Source organism: Taudactylus pleione, unplaced genomic scaffold (assembly GCF_031769625.1).
Source record: "Taudactylus pleione unplaced genomic scaffold, aTauple2 ptg000066l, whole genome shotgun sequence".
NCBI classification, from domain to species: Eukaryota; Metazoa; Chordata; class Amphibia; order Anura; family Myobatrachidae; genus Taudactylus; species Taudactylus pleione.
In genome coordinates, this window is record NW_028284468.1 from 16778215 (window position 1) to 16794597 (window position 16383).

The following is a 16383-nucleotide window of genomic DNA, read 5'->3' on the forward strand; positions in this document are numbered from 1 at the left end:
CTCATCTATCCTATCCCATGCCTCTTTGCACAACTCTGCAGATTGACTCAGTAGGTATTTATATTGGTGAAGTGGAACAGTTCTCAGCGTTCGCAGCCTGAAGTTGATAGTCTTTAATGGTTTGAAAGACAGCTTTGTCAAAGCTTGCAGCACCAGTTCTAGATCCCATGGAGCCACCTTTGGTTTAATGAGGTTTGAGATGCCGGACTGTTACAATGTGATGCTGTGACTGTCTGCTCAGATCATGCTGATGCACGAAACATCTGAGTCTTCAATGTGTTCGGCGACAATTTCTTTGTAATCCTGCTTGCAGGAATTGCACAACAAATTCAGGTGTTGAGCGGCATCTTTTTTTACCTAGTTTACATGTTAAATTCTTGAATGTGGACTTTTTCCTTGCCGCTAGGAAAGTATTGACTACCCTTTGATGCACATCTCGCCCCTCAACCTTTATTCTGTCAATATAAGTTTTCTTCACTAGGTCCAGATATAAGGGAAGCCTGAGTGGGTTGTCTATGTCTAACTGGAACTAGCCCATTCTTAGCCAGCAGGGGGCAATCAATATTACTTTTGCTCCCCTATATGTTCCAACGGAATGTAGTTAGGTGACCACCACACGGGATGCCGGCAGTCGAAATCCTGACCCACGGCCAGAACATCGGCACCGGAATTCCGACAGCCGGCATCCCAAACGCAAGTTTAGCGGCCCGGGTTAGCTGTTAGCCACAGGGAGGGGAGGGTTTGGTACCACAGTGGGGGTTGGGCTGCGGACAGGGGGGGGTTAGGTTTAAGCACCAGCAGAGGGGAAGGGGGTTTAAGTACTAACGGGGAGGGTTAGGATACAGGAAGGGAGGGTAAGAATACTTACTGAGCCCGTCGGGATTCTGCTGTTGGTATTTTCACAGCCGCCATCCCAACTGACGGTCTCACATACCCAACCCGTTCCAGCATGCAAAAAAGCAAAGAGAATGAAGAAAATATGAAAGAAAAAAAATGTAAGATGTAAGGAACGCCTAGGTGACTGAAAGTAGCATCCAGAAAGTTGCCTTCTCCTGGTCCATGGGGACATTTATATACTACAAATTAGCCATTAAGTGTACAACTTTATGGTTGAGTGCTGCAACTATGGTTGTGGGGTGTGCAGTTTTCTGTGAAGGATGAAATAAATATTTTAGATTATAAAATATTTATTTATTACATCCTTCATTATCTCAATCCCGTTATTCATTTGAGACCCTTTTAGTGGTTAACACAAACACCACATAGACAAAACAGAATACCATTCACATACAAGACATTATAAATTTACAGAAAACTGCACACCCCACCACCATAGGTGCAGCACACACTAGTCACTGCCCATAAAGTATAACACGTCCATTTAGGATAAGGGACATTACCAGCTTAGAGCAGCTCCCACATTCATGACCCAGTAAGGCCCGTATTCAATTAGAAGTGAAAAGCCGGGATCCGCAGAAAAGTATCGGATCGGGGCTTTTCGCGTGGAGCAAACTTATCTCCATATTCAATTCCACCCACTTTTCACGTACGTGGAAAGTCAATGCAATGTAATAAGAAAAAAGATTTGCCTGAATAGCAGGAGAAAAGTGCTAAATTTTTATTTTGTGGTGTAAAGGTGGGGAAACAACTCAGAACCCTTGGGACAACCCCCCAAAGGACATCGGTGTCAAAAATTCTGAAAAAAAATTAACACCCCAAAAAAGTACTTTCATTTTGGGAGCGAAAGTAAAAAGTGGGGGGACAAGCATAAAAACTAGCGAAATACTTTTGGGGGGTCTGCAAGGATGGGTCAAGTGTTTTTTTTTATTGCAAGTGTTTGCAACAGGTGCGTTTTTCAAGGTTTTTTTTAACTTCACTTTAGAAACATTAAAAGATACTTGCACCCATTTTCAAGTACCCCAAATTTGACAGGACTAATTTTCACCAAATAATACTGCTTAATGCCATTCTTCACCACTTGTGCAAAGACGCTGATAAGAAGCTATTGAAACAACTTAAAGTACCCCAAATAGCTTTATTAGGGCACATCTACATTGATCCCCAATGTTAGTGCATCTTTTTGGGGGGGTTCAGGACGATTTCCCCATTTCTGACAGCAATTTCTGCCTGTTCCGACTTCGGGGCTTGCCGTTTTTGATTGGTTTGGAATTGAAAAGGGCGAATAGCGCTGGCGCGCACCATAACTTTCCCGCGTCCAGAACATGCACTGTAGGCAGACGAAACTTTATCGCGGACGCAAAACTAATTGAATACCGCCCTAAGTGTACAAGATTTAATTTTGTGGAGCAGGTTTTTTGAAAGAAGATAAAAGGGTGGAGACGTGTATTATTAAGGGTGATTTTTGCTGTGCTGAAGGTCACATTGCCATTTGCTCTCTACAAAATGGCTATACTTTTATTAGGGTGCATTTTATACTTTCCATTTGTTGTTGGGCAAAAAGAAAATAATCCGGAAAATAAAAATCTTGAAAACACACAAAAATGCCACATGTATAATAATTTAATGGGATTGAAATGCCGGCGGCCGACAGCATGAGCCCGACAGCAGGAAATCCCGATAGCGGCAGGTAAGTGATCTAACCCTCCCCTCCCCCCCCCCCCAACCCTCCCTTAGGGGTGCCTAACCCTAAACTCCCGGGGTAGTGCCTAACCACCCCCCCTTACCGCTTCCTAAACCTAACCCTCCCGGGGAAGTGCCTAACCCTAACCTCTCCCTGGGGGCGCCTAACCCTCCCCCCTAGGGGTGCCTAACCCTAACCTCCCCCCAAAACCTAACGCTAACCCCGTGAACTGGCCTAAACCTAACCCTTCCCCCCGCGGCTAACAGGACGGGCGCCTCGGACCTACCTCGTTCAGGCACGCGTCGTCCTGGATTTCGGCATCGGGATTATGATAGGCGTTGGTATTTCGACGCCTATCATAAAGCCTTTGCTGGCAGATTGCAGTCGGGACTGTGACCTCACATAACTACATCCCAAAAAATGGCAGCCCTGTTTTCCCTTCACTCATGATAAATTTACAATAAATAAAGTTAAATTTACCAGTTTTTCACTAGAATAGAAAAGTTACGTTTCAAGAGGTTCTACAGTGGCAGGAACTTGATCTTTCATGCAACATGTTCACTTTCCCAGTACACCTCACTGCAAAACCATACCCTAACCGAGCTACACACAAAATGAATTCATTGCAGCACTTAAGTGATTATATATTTCTAAAGGAAAATAATCTGGCCTTATTTTTGCCAAAATATAAGTTTTCATACCATGAAAGTCTGTTTATTTAGTATTATGATTATTCAAACAAAACTCTCCGTATAGATTTTTTTGCCCCAAGCCAGTTTAATAAGTCAAGTGCAATATGTGGCTCTACATACAAAGCATATCTAAAAACGCTAAGCAAGATATTACCTACATTTTTTTAAACTATTCTGCAAAATATTTGCTTCAATTTGAATTTGGCAGTGAAATTTAGCATTTTTCGTCTGCAGCAAGTGGCCTGAAATGTTTCCCTGCTCCTATCGCAAACAGAACATACAGTAGTATCAATCAACAGTTGTGGTCCCAGCGCTATTCAGAATTAACATTCTGTGAAATGTATTCAAACACAGTGTGGAATGGTATTCTGCAAAATGGAAAGCAAAACTACGATGATGGCGAAGTGCCAGAGAAACGGTGAGAATGCTGGCACATCGCACATTTTCCCTTGTACCCCATAAAGGTGTGCAAAAAAATGTGTAATGTTGGGGTGTAATTTTGCAATGGTGTGTACAGTTGAACAATGAAAATAATTGCACCTGAAGACTATCGCAGAGCTTTGCACTTCGGTGAAATGTCTTGCTCCATTGCAAAAATAAACTTACTCCAACTTCTGCCACAAATTGTTCATATCGATTACAAGCTTTGCCGAAAGTTAGGGAGCAAATATAATCTGCCTCTATAAATATTGTGTATTTTACCAACTGTATGAGCTAGATTGTCTCTGTTTCAACATACAAGCAAAGTTCACACAGGACAGAGCTTCCAATAACATATGTATGTATTATTTAAAAGAAATAGCAGCTAGTCTCTGAAGTCAGCTAAAAATCAAGTTTGTAGTGTCTAATGTCCAATAAAGTTTTAACTGAAAAAAACAATATTCACATTTTTACAAGTGTTAAGCACAGGTCAGTAAGCAAAGATTTTATAGCTAAAATGCAACAATACCAACAGCCACAAGGGGAGAGGGGTTTATGGAGCAAACATTAGGGGGCAAAAATGTACTAAAGTCCAGGTTTACAAAACTGGATGTGTTGCCTGTAATAACCAATCAAATTCTAGCATGCCTTAACACAGTGGTTCCCAAAGTCGGTCCTCAAGGCACTCTAACAGTCCAGGCTTTAAGGATATCCATGCTTAAGCACAAATCACTTAATTAGTACATCAGCCACTTTGATTATACCATCTGTGCACAAACATGGATATCCCTAAAACCTGGACTGTTAAGGTGCATTTAGGACCTAGTTTGGGAAACCCTACCCTAACAGAAAAATGTAACAGTGCATTCTGGGATGTGTAGTTTCTCAACAACTGAAGAGCCACAGGTTGCTTACACCTGGTTTAGAATATAGCAGATAAAGGTTAGCAAGAATAAAATTAGTTTCAATTAGCAACACCTCACATTTGTAAAGCCACACTTTAGTAAATTTACCCCTAGTAAAAACATAACATAGTGAGTATCTCAAGACAAAGCCATGCAGTGGGCTCCAAATACAAGACAAATTTTATTACCCCAAATTAAATTTGTAATTATAAGAAAAAGTTGAATATAAATTGCCAAATCAACACATGAAGCTGCTCCCCTATAGCGTTCCTGATGTGTTCATTGACATGAAAATGGAATTTGCCAGGGGAAGAGAGGGCACAAGATAAAATAATTTTGAACTAATAACTACACTTATTTCTGTTGTAATATACATCTATGGACACAGTAAAAGTAACCCACAGTAGCAGATGATTCATACTCTTTTTGGAATTGATTACATGGACTATCACAGTCCAGCACATTCTGTGGGGGAAATCCAATTGTTTTTGTGCGCCCGATCGCATCTTATACACCATCTAACCTGGTGCGGTGAAATTCAATTGTTAATTTTTTTTTGTTCATGTTGCGTTGAAATAGCTTGAGTTTTGCTGCACAAAGCTAAACCTGTCTAAAGTCCTGGTTAGCGCACTCAAACAGCAGTTTGGGCGCCCAAAACCAAGACTTCGATGATTTCTGCTCACCACCTCAGGAGGCTGTGAGAAAAAAACATTCTATCGAGCCCGTCTGCGGGAACAACTTTATAGCTGCCTTCGGGCATGCAATACTGCTACGGGTGGCTAAAACAATTGAATTCCCTCCTGTATTGTAAAAAGAAGCCATGCTTTCCTATATGTACACTTGGGTGTGCTTTCGCAGGCTCTTCCACTGTAATCTGACCTTTTACTAGTACTAAAAACATTGATTTGTACACAAACTCCAGGTATAAATTTCCTATTCTTGATTTGAAAACGGTGTCTCTTTACATCATTTTCTGAAACTTAACAGGAAAATCCCTACCAGTTCTTAGACACCCTACAGATGTGTCCTCATACATCTAGCCTCCTCGTGCATTAAACAGCCCTTCTAGTCGTGCCATGCCGTGACTTGGTAGTGCTGAGCATCTTTCTTGTACGACTTTTTCCCTTCAAATGCATCTTATTTGCACAGCGATGCCTAATAGAACGCACAAGCAAATTATAAAGATATGCAGCATGCCTATATTCCCTGTGTGCGACTGCGGGTGTATCTGCAGGCAAAATGCTACGTTACAGTGTCAGCGGCTGTGACACTAATGTAGAATTTCACATGCATATACACCCGCAGTCACACAGAAAATATGCACGGTGCTATCGAGTCACAACGGCACTCACGCGTTATGTGTAACGCGACTTGTAGTGCACGGAGAATAGATGTATGTGGACACATCTGTATATAAAGTGATTGCAGAATATGAAAAGGCACTTTTATTATAAAAGTTAGACAACATGACAAGACTTTTTCATGATTATTTTCCATTTTAATTTTTTAAGTCCACAATAGGGAAGCAAGTAAAGCCAATAGTTTGTTTATTTTAATAGTCACACGAACTTCTGGCTGGTTAAGTATGGTACAACAAATACTTAAGTGTCTATGTTAAAAAACAAAGCAAAAAAAACTCCCTCATATCCCCCTTGTAAAGATATTCCATGTTGGGTTATAACTTGGGTATACCGAGTTGACAGCAGGTCCTCATCATCCTAGTATATAGCGCTGAAATAATCAGTGCAGTTGCACCAAAATATTTTTTCCTTTGAAGAAATTCTTTAATCCCTATCAAATTTCACAAAAATATTTGTTACTGTTGCATCCTCAGCATTCTGTGGAAATCATACAACATACATTTCGTACAGCTTCTTAACACAGTATGCCAGTGCGGCAAGAGCTATTGTGTTATGTAGTCTCTTTCTATGGACGTCGTCCTTTCTTACAAGCACCACTGGCGTGGAGGAGGTAAGTGTGTGTAGTGGCAGTCTTGATAATTTATAGGCGTCATACTCCACCTGGTATTTGCAACAAGGATCAAACTGCCAGGAGATTCCATAAAGAGTAGAGCAAGCCAAGCTAATTATACCAGCTGGCAGAGATAAGTAGGGTAAATACTCTGAAGGCAAAATTAGAGGGGTGAGAAGGCAGACTGTACCGGAAAGTACTGCTGTCTTGTGCAGGCAGTTTCCCACGGTGATCCAGCGTGCAGTTTCATCTCCGATGCGGGTTGGTTCAATTACTATGTATTTGTACTGAGCTTCAAGTGCTTGTTCCAGTTCATACTCAAACTGGTCCTGTGCATTTTCGCCATTGTAAATCTCATGCACGATGTACCACTCACCCGTGGAAAACGGTGCCCTGACAAAGAAAAGATCTTTAGAAGTCTGCATCATATATATATATATATATATATCTATCATTACAATAGGTTCATAATGGTTCTCCACATCACTTGGCATCTCTCACAGAAGCAAGAAGAGGCAAGCCAACTATACACATGGCATGTACTCTAGTCTGCAAACTGTTACGTGTACCTCAGAACTATTATAAAGATAATGTATTGCACTCTGAACAGAAAAAGTAACCACGGTTTATACTTATATACCCTACACCTATTTCTAGAATTGTTTGGATGGTGGTTCTTAATTATACTGGCACCACTCTTAATCAGATCACACATTCGCTCTGAGAAGGGGCGATGCAATTGTTTATAAAAGGTGGCTATTTTTTTTTCTTTGGGGGGACGGGACACCCTAGCCAGGACTTGACGGGTTTAGCGGTTTTACATGGCTGAACGCAGTCTAATATGGTATGAAGACTGCGATAATTTATGGGCGCCCAGAACAATTGAATAGCATCACTGGGTGCCCATTAATTATTGCCGTCCACAGAATAATTGAATCACCCCCAGAGAGGCAGAAAAGAGAGTTCGGCGGTTTACAAGACCCGCAGCAAGATCAATAGGGTCGGAGATTAGAAATCAGCTTGTGCTGTGCTCAATTGCTGATGTGGGATCTGATTGGGACACATTGGCAGAGCTGAACAGAGTGGCGCAAGCATTTTTTTTTCTCTATGTTTTTTGTATGCCTTTTGCTGGTGATTTCTTTGTGCCTCACCTATTTTCTATTTAACATGTGCTATTGTATCTAATAGGGGTAATTATACCTGCCTCACAGTGTCAATAGCAGTTTGAGAATGACTGCAGAAATCATAAAAAAAAATAAAAAAAATGTAGTGTAGTTTTATAGGGTGGTATCTTATAACAGAGGTTGTATAAAAAAAATAAAACATCAAAGCAAGGTTTGTCTATTTGCTGTATTGATTTGCATATAGATCTATTGTGGCTCTACTTGTATTTTTAAAAGCAGTGAAGTTTTGAAGGTCAACTCCATTTGCAGAAAAGTCTGTTATGCAGGCATATGAGTTTATTTTCACTTTGCTTAGTTATAACAGATCTGCTGTATAAAGGTAAATTGTACATTAAATTGATAGTGACTGTGTTAATCTTAATTAATGCTTTTGTCTGTGAGGTGGGTAGCTGACATGGCGAGGCTATATAAATACATACAGTTTTACTGCAACACCTTCTAAATCTACTTCGGTTACTAATACCCCTTTTAGACATACTGAGTATCCCGGGAATTTGGCCTGCCTCAGCCAAATTCCCGGGTTGCCACGTATGTCTGAAAGGTACCTACCCGGGAACACATTCCCGGGTAGCTGACCCTTCCCCTCAACCAGGGTATTTCCCGGGACTTAAGTCCCGGGAAATTACCTTGCTTATGTCTGAATGTTGCTACCCGGGAATTTACTATTCCCGGCCTGCACCAAGCAGCTTTCACATTGAATTGGCAGCGCAGAGCGTCCTATGGGACACTCAGCGCTGCTGATTTCAGTTGGCAGCGCAGAGCGTCCCACAGGACACTCAGCGCGGCCTCTCACCACCCCCCTGCACCGGTGGCTGTGTCGTTGTAGATCGCGACCCAGAGGACTCCTGCCGGATGCCGGGGACACCCGCCAGCGAGGGAGACTGCCGACAGGTCTCTGGCACAGCGGGCCGCCCGCACCCCCGCTGGACCACCAGGGTAGTACATTAACGGAAGAGGTTCCATCTCTTCCCCATTGGGGGGGGGGGGGGGAGGCGCGGACGGCAAATAGGGGATAAGACAAATACATTTATTAATAAAATGAAATTTATTTAAAAAAATGGCTGGTTTGGGATTGGCCGGCTGCCTGCTGCATTTTGGATGACCTCCTCAGCGGCAGCCGGAGAGGCGATAGGCTAGGAGGGGCAGATGGCAGAGAAGAGGTAGGTAAACTAAAAAAACCTGCTTATGTCTGAAAGGGGTCTACCTGGGAATTTCCCGGGTAGACGCTGAGGTGTCAAAGGGGGGGGGGTCTCAACCAAATACCCAGGATTTAGCACAGGATAAATTGCCGGGTCTGAGCAGGACATTTCCCGGGTCGTATGTCTGAATGGGGTATTATTAGGACTCCTGTAATCCCACCATATATGCATAGAACAACCTGCATTTGTGCAGCCTTTGAAAAATACTTGTGGGAAATCTAGATTTTAGGATAAAAAGGAAACTCATGAGTTTGTGAAACATACTTGCTAGCGGTTCTTGCAATGACTGAAGTACGCATTGTAAAGAGAAGCGGCTTTCCTTACGCTGGGTACACACCTATACAATCATCGGGCTGTTCATCCAATATTGAGAGAATGGCCGTTGGATTGTATAGGTGTGTACGCTGTCCCAATGCAGGAGTGTTAGCCAATAAACGGCTTTTAACGTTCCTGCAACGGTCAGGATCGGGAGGTCGCATCTTATGTACTGTTTAATATTTATTGGTTCGACCTCTTGGTCCCTTAGAATGTAAGCTCCTATGAGCAGGGCCCTCTACCCTCTTGTGCATCTCCTTACTATACCTTCATCTACTTCTTACTCTCTACCAGGGCACCTAACACTTGATTGCTTTGCATTGTTGCTTATCTGGGTGTTATGGTCGTGAATGTAGCAATGTATATTATCCATGTCCTGTAATGTATTGTACTGTACTGTAAGTCAATCTATTTGTTTATGTACTTTGTAAGGCGCTGCGGAACACTTGTGGCGCCATATAAATAAACGATAATAATAATAGAAGCCCTTACACACTGTGCTATGTCTGCACAGTGTGTACGCGGCTGACGGGGGGTCACACTGGGGACAGACTGCACGGCTGATCGGGACCGTATTACCTGCAATCGAGAAAGTGTGTACCCAGCTTTACAGAGTGGGGTCTATTTACAAAGCCTTGGAAGGAGACAAAGTGAACAGAGATAAAGTAACAGCCAACCAGCAAATAATTGTCATTTTTGACATGGCAGTTAGGAGCTGATTGGCTGGTACCTTATCTCCTTTAACTTTATCTCCATCCAAGGCTTAGTAAATAAACCGCAGTGTTTCACTGCGCCTAAAGTGCCAACAGCCCAACACCAATGCAATTATGCAGTCCCGGAACGAGCATGGAATCTGGAATACAGTTTAACTTTCATCATATGTTTTTGAACCTCTGGAGGGTTCGAGCCCAGATCAGAAACGAACCATTACAACCCTCAGTGTAGGATACAAACTGAGTCTACGGAAAAAATGGTTGTATGTGCAGCAAAAAAAAAAATATATATATATATATATTTTTTTTTTTTTTAAAGTTAGTGTATCTATGTACTGTGTGTAGTACAGCCTACCTTCTTTCAAAAATAACTGACTAGGTCATCTCTGAACTTGTGAGAAACATTTAACAAAGCTGAAAGATAAAGCACTGTACAGTATTTGGTAATGGTTAACATTGCAGGAGATGCAAAACTAAAGTAATCTAAAAAGGTGGAACTGCCAATATAATATTTCTGTTTATACTAAAATAGGGGTTTTTTTTGCAATTAGAGACATCTGCCTTTTACATTTGGCAGACACTCTATAAAACAATTTAATATTAACACCATCACAAGATTCTCCTCTTTAGGACCATACAGTTTAATGCCTACTTCAGGTCCACAGTACTAGGTCACCTGCCCAAGTTTGGAATTGGCAGCAGAACAGCATTCATACAGCCAAATTTCAAATCTGCATTAAAATTCTAACTAAGTGAAAAAGAAAAAAATTACAGAATGCTTCTTTGACACATAGGAGAGCTATATAGACACGATTTTCCCCACTACTTAGGGAACAACTTTGAAAATGTTTCTGAGGTACAGAGTGGCATGAAACGCGTATGTGCTCCCAAGACCCCCCAATAACTATTGATACAACCTGAGATGGCTGTGATACACAGGTCCAAGTCCAGTTATTATTTGTTTGGGCATTATAGTATAAGAAATAATTCAAATTTAAATATATTTTAAGCATAAAAGCAGCACTATATTTTAGTAAGAAAATGGTTATTTGATGGGGTTCTCTATAAAAAAAAAGTGATACCTGTTCAGCTACACTGATTGGTAACAAAAGCTGAATTGAAAAAAAACACTTCCCACAAGATAGATGCAACATGTTACTAAACATGCCACACACATTTTGGTATGACAGGATATCACTCCTCGATACTGGCCCTATTCACACCAATTGTAAAGAATTTATTCTGTTTTATAGTTGATTAGTGGCAAGAGAAGAGAATGGTGGTCTTGGCTACATGTAGGGCCCTGCTGAAAACAATGATACAGGGCAGGGACCCCCACTGCCGTACTTCAGCAAAAAAGGAGGGCGTTAAACTTGAGGATATCCATTCACAAACCATGCACTTTTCTGAAGTGTGAAGCCTTTTTAAAGTACAGAACCAAAACTATAAATTGTGATTTTCAAACTTTTTTTTTTACCTGATGGCAGAAGTGTGCGACACAGAGATACCTGATGGTAGAAGTGCGCGACACAGAGACCTGATGTTCTGGGCAGAGGAATAGAGAAGTCAACAACCAAGTGTTAAGGTGCCCATACATCGGACAGGTTTTTCCGCGACCCTGAGACGCGATCGGAAATGCCGATCTGCCGGGTGGAAACGCTGGCCAACATCGATGGTCAGCGATCCGTCGCAGGATCGCTGAATTATTACATGTTAAATGTCCCCGATTTGACGATCGCGATAATTTTTCGATCGCGATCGTCAAAATCCAACATGTTGGATTTCTGCGATATCGGGTTGCAACATCGCGGGAATCCATCGCTGATGGATGGGCCCCATTAGGTGCAGTTGCCTATCCTCCAACATGACCGCTTCCATTAGGTACAAAATGCTCTGCTCTTGGACTTCCCAACTAATGTATGATTGGCATCACCTGTGTTGATCTAGTTAATTGATGAGAAATGTATTTCACCACAGGTGGCTGCAATCATAAATTAAGAAGGAAGTCCAGGAGCAGAGCATTTTGGACCTAATGGAACGGGTCATGTTGGAGGGTGATATAGAGGGTACACACTGTCATACTGTTCGACAGTCAGATAACGATCGTTATCTGATCGTCCTGCGTGTGCTGGATTGAACATCCAGCAACCCCCCCCCCCCCCAACTACTATAACGACCCGCGATCAGGCTAACTTGGTCGATATCGACCAAGTTGGCCTATCGCCCTGCGAGCACGGGCGATATCGTTATCGACGATTCGTGCCTGGGCATCGCCCATCGTTTGAGGGGGCCATAAACTTGACAATTTGAACGATATGATCGATATCGTTTAAATCGTCAAGTTTATGTGACCGTGTGTATGCACCATTAGGAGTGATAGTGTAAGTAAGGGAAGGAGAAGCACATGAGGGAAGAGGGCCCTGCTCGTGAGAGCTTACATTCTAAAGGGAAGGGGCTGACAGACAGGAAATTCCATTTAATGTATCTCAATATGCAAGATATTGCAAAAGAAGCCCCTGTAGGTTTCTATGGGGTTATTAAATTATGAATGGTTTCATCTTTTGAAAATTCTTTAGGAGAGGGATCCCTTTTCGGTAACAGCCGCTTGCACAGAGTGATCTTACACGCGCAGTAAGAATGCTGGGTCTGAACCACTTTTTACACATTGCAGGGACTGTCTCTGCATAGGCTTTTAAAACATTGCACCGATAGTTATAATTTCTAATTGCTGCAATTAGAAATTATATTTATCATGGATAATATGCAATTAAAGATAAATATGGGCCATTGTCTTGACTTATGTTCATTGCAATACGACGCTCTCACATTAAACCAGCAAAATCACCTTGCTGGATGTAATTTGCTGCTGTTAGCAGAGAGAGGAAAGGAAACAGAATGCCAATGTTATAAAAAGGGAAATGGCAATATGGGTGTGGGGGAAAAAACGTGTGTTTTTGACAACATAAAATAGATACTTGAGCTACCTTCTTTAATATGGCAGTGTTACAGGACAGCGCTATTCTGAAATTATTGCCAATTAAAAGCCTCCACATTAACCTAACCAAGTATTTGCACAAACACTGCATTTTTATTTATTTCAACATTGTCAATATTAGAACATGTTCTAAGGTAATGCATGACAATGTACAGAAGGATATAGCTAGACTACTACATCACTGACATCTGAGCAGCCGCACTATAACAAGCCCGTCGTTGCCTGCAGCCAGAACCCCGGCACATACACATGGTCACTTTGCGGGAATGGAAAGCTCTCAATGATATGTTGCCGCCTTCACCTTCCATGTCTCTGGAACGGTCATATGTTGGGGATGCAGCGTTTTTGTGTATGTAGCCCTGTCCTTAATAAGCCTAGAAAGAGGATGGCTGCTGGTTCCCATCTGCCCCTTCCCAGGTGTGGTCATACACGTGTAAAATGCCCACGGCACCGGGCACCCTCCTCTCCGAGCTTTCCCTGACCTCGGGCCTGGCACACACAGGATGCACATGCACTCTTATTGCAGGGAGAGAGGGCGCGATGGCCACCTCAGGAAATCGCGATACGTCATAATCACGAGTGTCACAATCCGAGTTGCCCACCCAAAGGATCGGTGCTCCGGGACTCGGGGACCATGCTCACCTATCTCTTCCTCCCAGCCCAGCGCGCCTCCTTCCCCAAGTGGCCATCTTGGAGACTCGGCTCCCAGCTGTCTCACTGTGTTCTGCGCATTTCCCGGGGGGTGATGGGAAATATAGTCCGCACAGAATCAAACATTGTGTAAAATGGCGAATCACTACAAATCCCAGCGTCCCTGCTTGCTCTGTTACCGGGTCGCTGCTACGGAAGCTGTAGTTTGGCAATGTGTACGGCAGCCCCAGCCTCATCGTATGCTCATACACAGCCGAGTAGTCTGCGAGAGGACGACGGGGCCTATCCATACATGGCACCCAGCTGCCCCTGATTTAACAGTGGTCAGGCCAGACAAGGGGGGCGAGCAATGGAGGGACCCACCATCTGATACCTTCATGAAGACCCTTGTTCTTTCTGTGATGGTTACAGCAACCTCAGCTATGGGCACCGACTTCTTGAAAATGTTGCTCATAATTTATTTTCTATTTGTTTTTAAAAAGTGTACAAATAAAGATAAATGACATTAATATTTTTATCAAATTGGCCCTAGCAATTGGTAGAGGATTTTCAGTAATGCACTGACAGATAAAATGTAGCTCAAACTGTCAGACATTTTGGGGCCCATTTATCATTGTATATTTGAGGTAAAATCCCCCAAAACACCCATTTATGGGGGTTAACAACAAATATTTATCATCCCCCAGATGTATAAAGGAGGGACTGCAGCAGGTATCTCCATTCCCACAGGCAGCCACATACCACATAGGTTTCTATGGGGGGATGCGATGCATTCCACATGTTGGCCCCCGCCATCTGAAGATGGCGTTAGCTGCTGTATCCTAAGGGCTACACCACATAATTAGCTGGCGGAGGGTTCCCCCAGAACCCTCCCTGGCAATGGCGACTGTGTATTTGCAGTGTACCTGCATGTCCCGGAAGATACATTAGGGCACTATGATTGCATACTGTAATGCGATCATGAGGGGTAATGTCATGCCTTTATCTGACAACCTGAAACCCAGCAGATATTGTGGTCATACACTCAGATATTTCTCAGTGTATGGCCACGAGGGAACGGGAAATGTTGGGCATACACTGCCTGAAGAGGCTGACAAATGATCAGATCTGTTGGGCATGTTGGAAGATTTTTCATGGGCGACCATCAGATCATCGCTTATAAATCATGGACATACACTATGTGATTATCAGATTCGGCAGATAATTGCTTAATGTATTGATGGGCATACATTGTCGGATAAAATATCTGTCAGGCAAACAGACATTTTACCTGACATGCCTGAAGCCATCCACTGTACAATATACAGTCAGGTCCATAAATATTGGGACATTGACAGAATTTTCATATTTTGGCCTCTATTCACCACCACAATGGTTTTGAAATGAAACAAACAAGAAGTGCTTTAACTGCAGACTTTCAGATTTAATTTGAGGGTAATTTCATCCAAATCAGGTGAACAGTGTAGGAATTACAACGGTTTCTATATGTGCCTCCCACTTTTTAAGAGGCCAAAAGTAATGGGACTATTAACTCAAAAGCTATTTCATGGACAGGTGTGGGCTATTCCCTCATTATTTCATTATCAATTAAGCAGGTAAAAGGAGTTGATTCTAGGTGTGATATTTGCATTTGGAATCAGTTGCTGTCAACTCTCAATATGAGATCCAAAGAGCTGTCACTATCAGTGAAGCAAGCCATCATTAGACTGAAAAATCAAAACAAACCCATCAGAGAGATTGGAAAAACATTAGGTGTGGCCAAATCAACTGTTTGGAACATTCTTAAAAAGAAAGAACGCACCGTAGAGCTCAGCAACACCAAAAGACCCGGAAGACCACGGAAAACAACGATGGTGGATGACAAAAGAATTATTTCCCTGGTGAAGAAAAACCCCTTCACAACAGTTGGCCAAATCAAGAACACTCTCCAGGAGGTAGAAGTATATGTGTCAAAGTCAACAATCAAGAGAAGACTTCACAAGAGTAAATATAGAGGGTTCACCACAAGATGCAAACCATTGGTGAGCCACAAAAACAGGAAGACCAGATTAGAGTTTGTCAAACAACATCTAAAAAAGCCATTACAGTTCTGGAACAACATCCTATTGACAAATGAGACAAAGATCAACTTGTACCAGAGTGATGGGAAGAGAAGGAAAGGAACTGCTCATGATCCAAAACATACCACCTCATCAGTGAAGCGTGGTGGTAGTGTCATGGTGTGGGCATGTATGGCTGCCAATGGAACTGGTTCCCTTGTATTTATCGATGATGTGACTGCTGACAAAAGCAGCAGAATGAATTCTGAAGTGTTTCGGGCAAAATTATATGCTCATATTCAGTCAAATGCTCCGTCTTCTGCTCCCGCCGCCATCCGCACCTCAGTCCTCCCGGGCTAGCGCGCTCTGCATTATGAGAGAGATGTCATGACGTCTCTCTCATCACCCACTGCAGGAGCCGGAAGGCGGAGCTCATGAGTGATCTCCAGCCCGGTTCTTGCAGTGGGCGCAGCAGCAGCCAATGAGAGTCTGTCTGACTCTCATTGGCTGCTGAACACACACATCGATGTATGTGTAATTGTGTAGTGCGACTGCACTCACTGTGGTCTGCACTACATGACCGACGGCGCCCCACCCTCCCGCACGCGCCACACCGGTCCCAGGGCACGAGCCCCGGCGACCCTGCCCTAGTTACGCCACTGTATCCCATAGAAGCAGAAGAAGCAGCCAGGGCAGTTACAATACTGCTTTTTTCAAA

The 16383-nt window shown here is 42.8% G+C and overlaps 1 protein-coding gene across 1 annotated transcript; it reads right to left on the reverse strand.

Annotated features, from left to right (window-relative positions):
* Positions 1 to 6074: 6074 nt before the first annotated feature.
* On the reverse strand, positions 6075 to 13782 carry TMEM11 (transmembrane protein 11). The gene is made up of 2 exons (XM_088466694.1): positions 13618 to 13782; positions 6075 to 6962 (listed from the first exon to the last, which is right to left on the reverse strand). The coding sequence occupies exons 1-2, from the start codon at positions 13662 to 13664 to the stop codon at positions 6446 to 6448; spliced, it is 564 nt and encodes a 187-aa protein (XP_088322820.1). The 5' UTR covers positions 13665 to 13782; the 3' UTR covers positions 6075 to 6445.
* Between the last annotated feature and the right edge of the window lie 2601 nt (positions 13783 to 16383).

Coding starts and splice junctions, on each gene's coding strand:
- TMEM11 (XM_088466694.1), bottom strand. CDS start 13,664: ATGGCCACTTGGGGAAGGAGGCGCGCTGGGCTGGGAGGAAGAGATAG. Junction 6,963..13,617: donor GGGCTGGGAGGAAGAGATAG/GTGAGCATGGTC, acceptor TTTCTTTGTCAG/GGCACCGTTTTCCACGGGTG.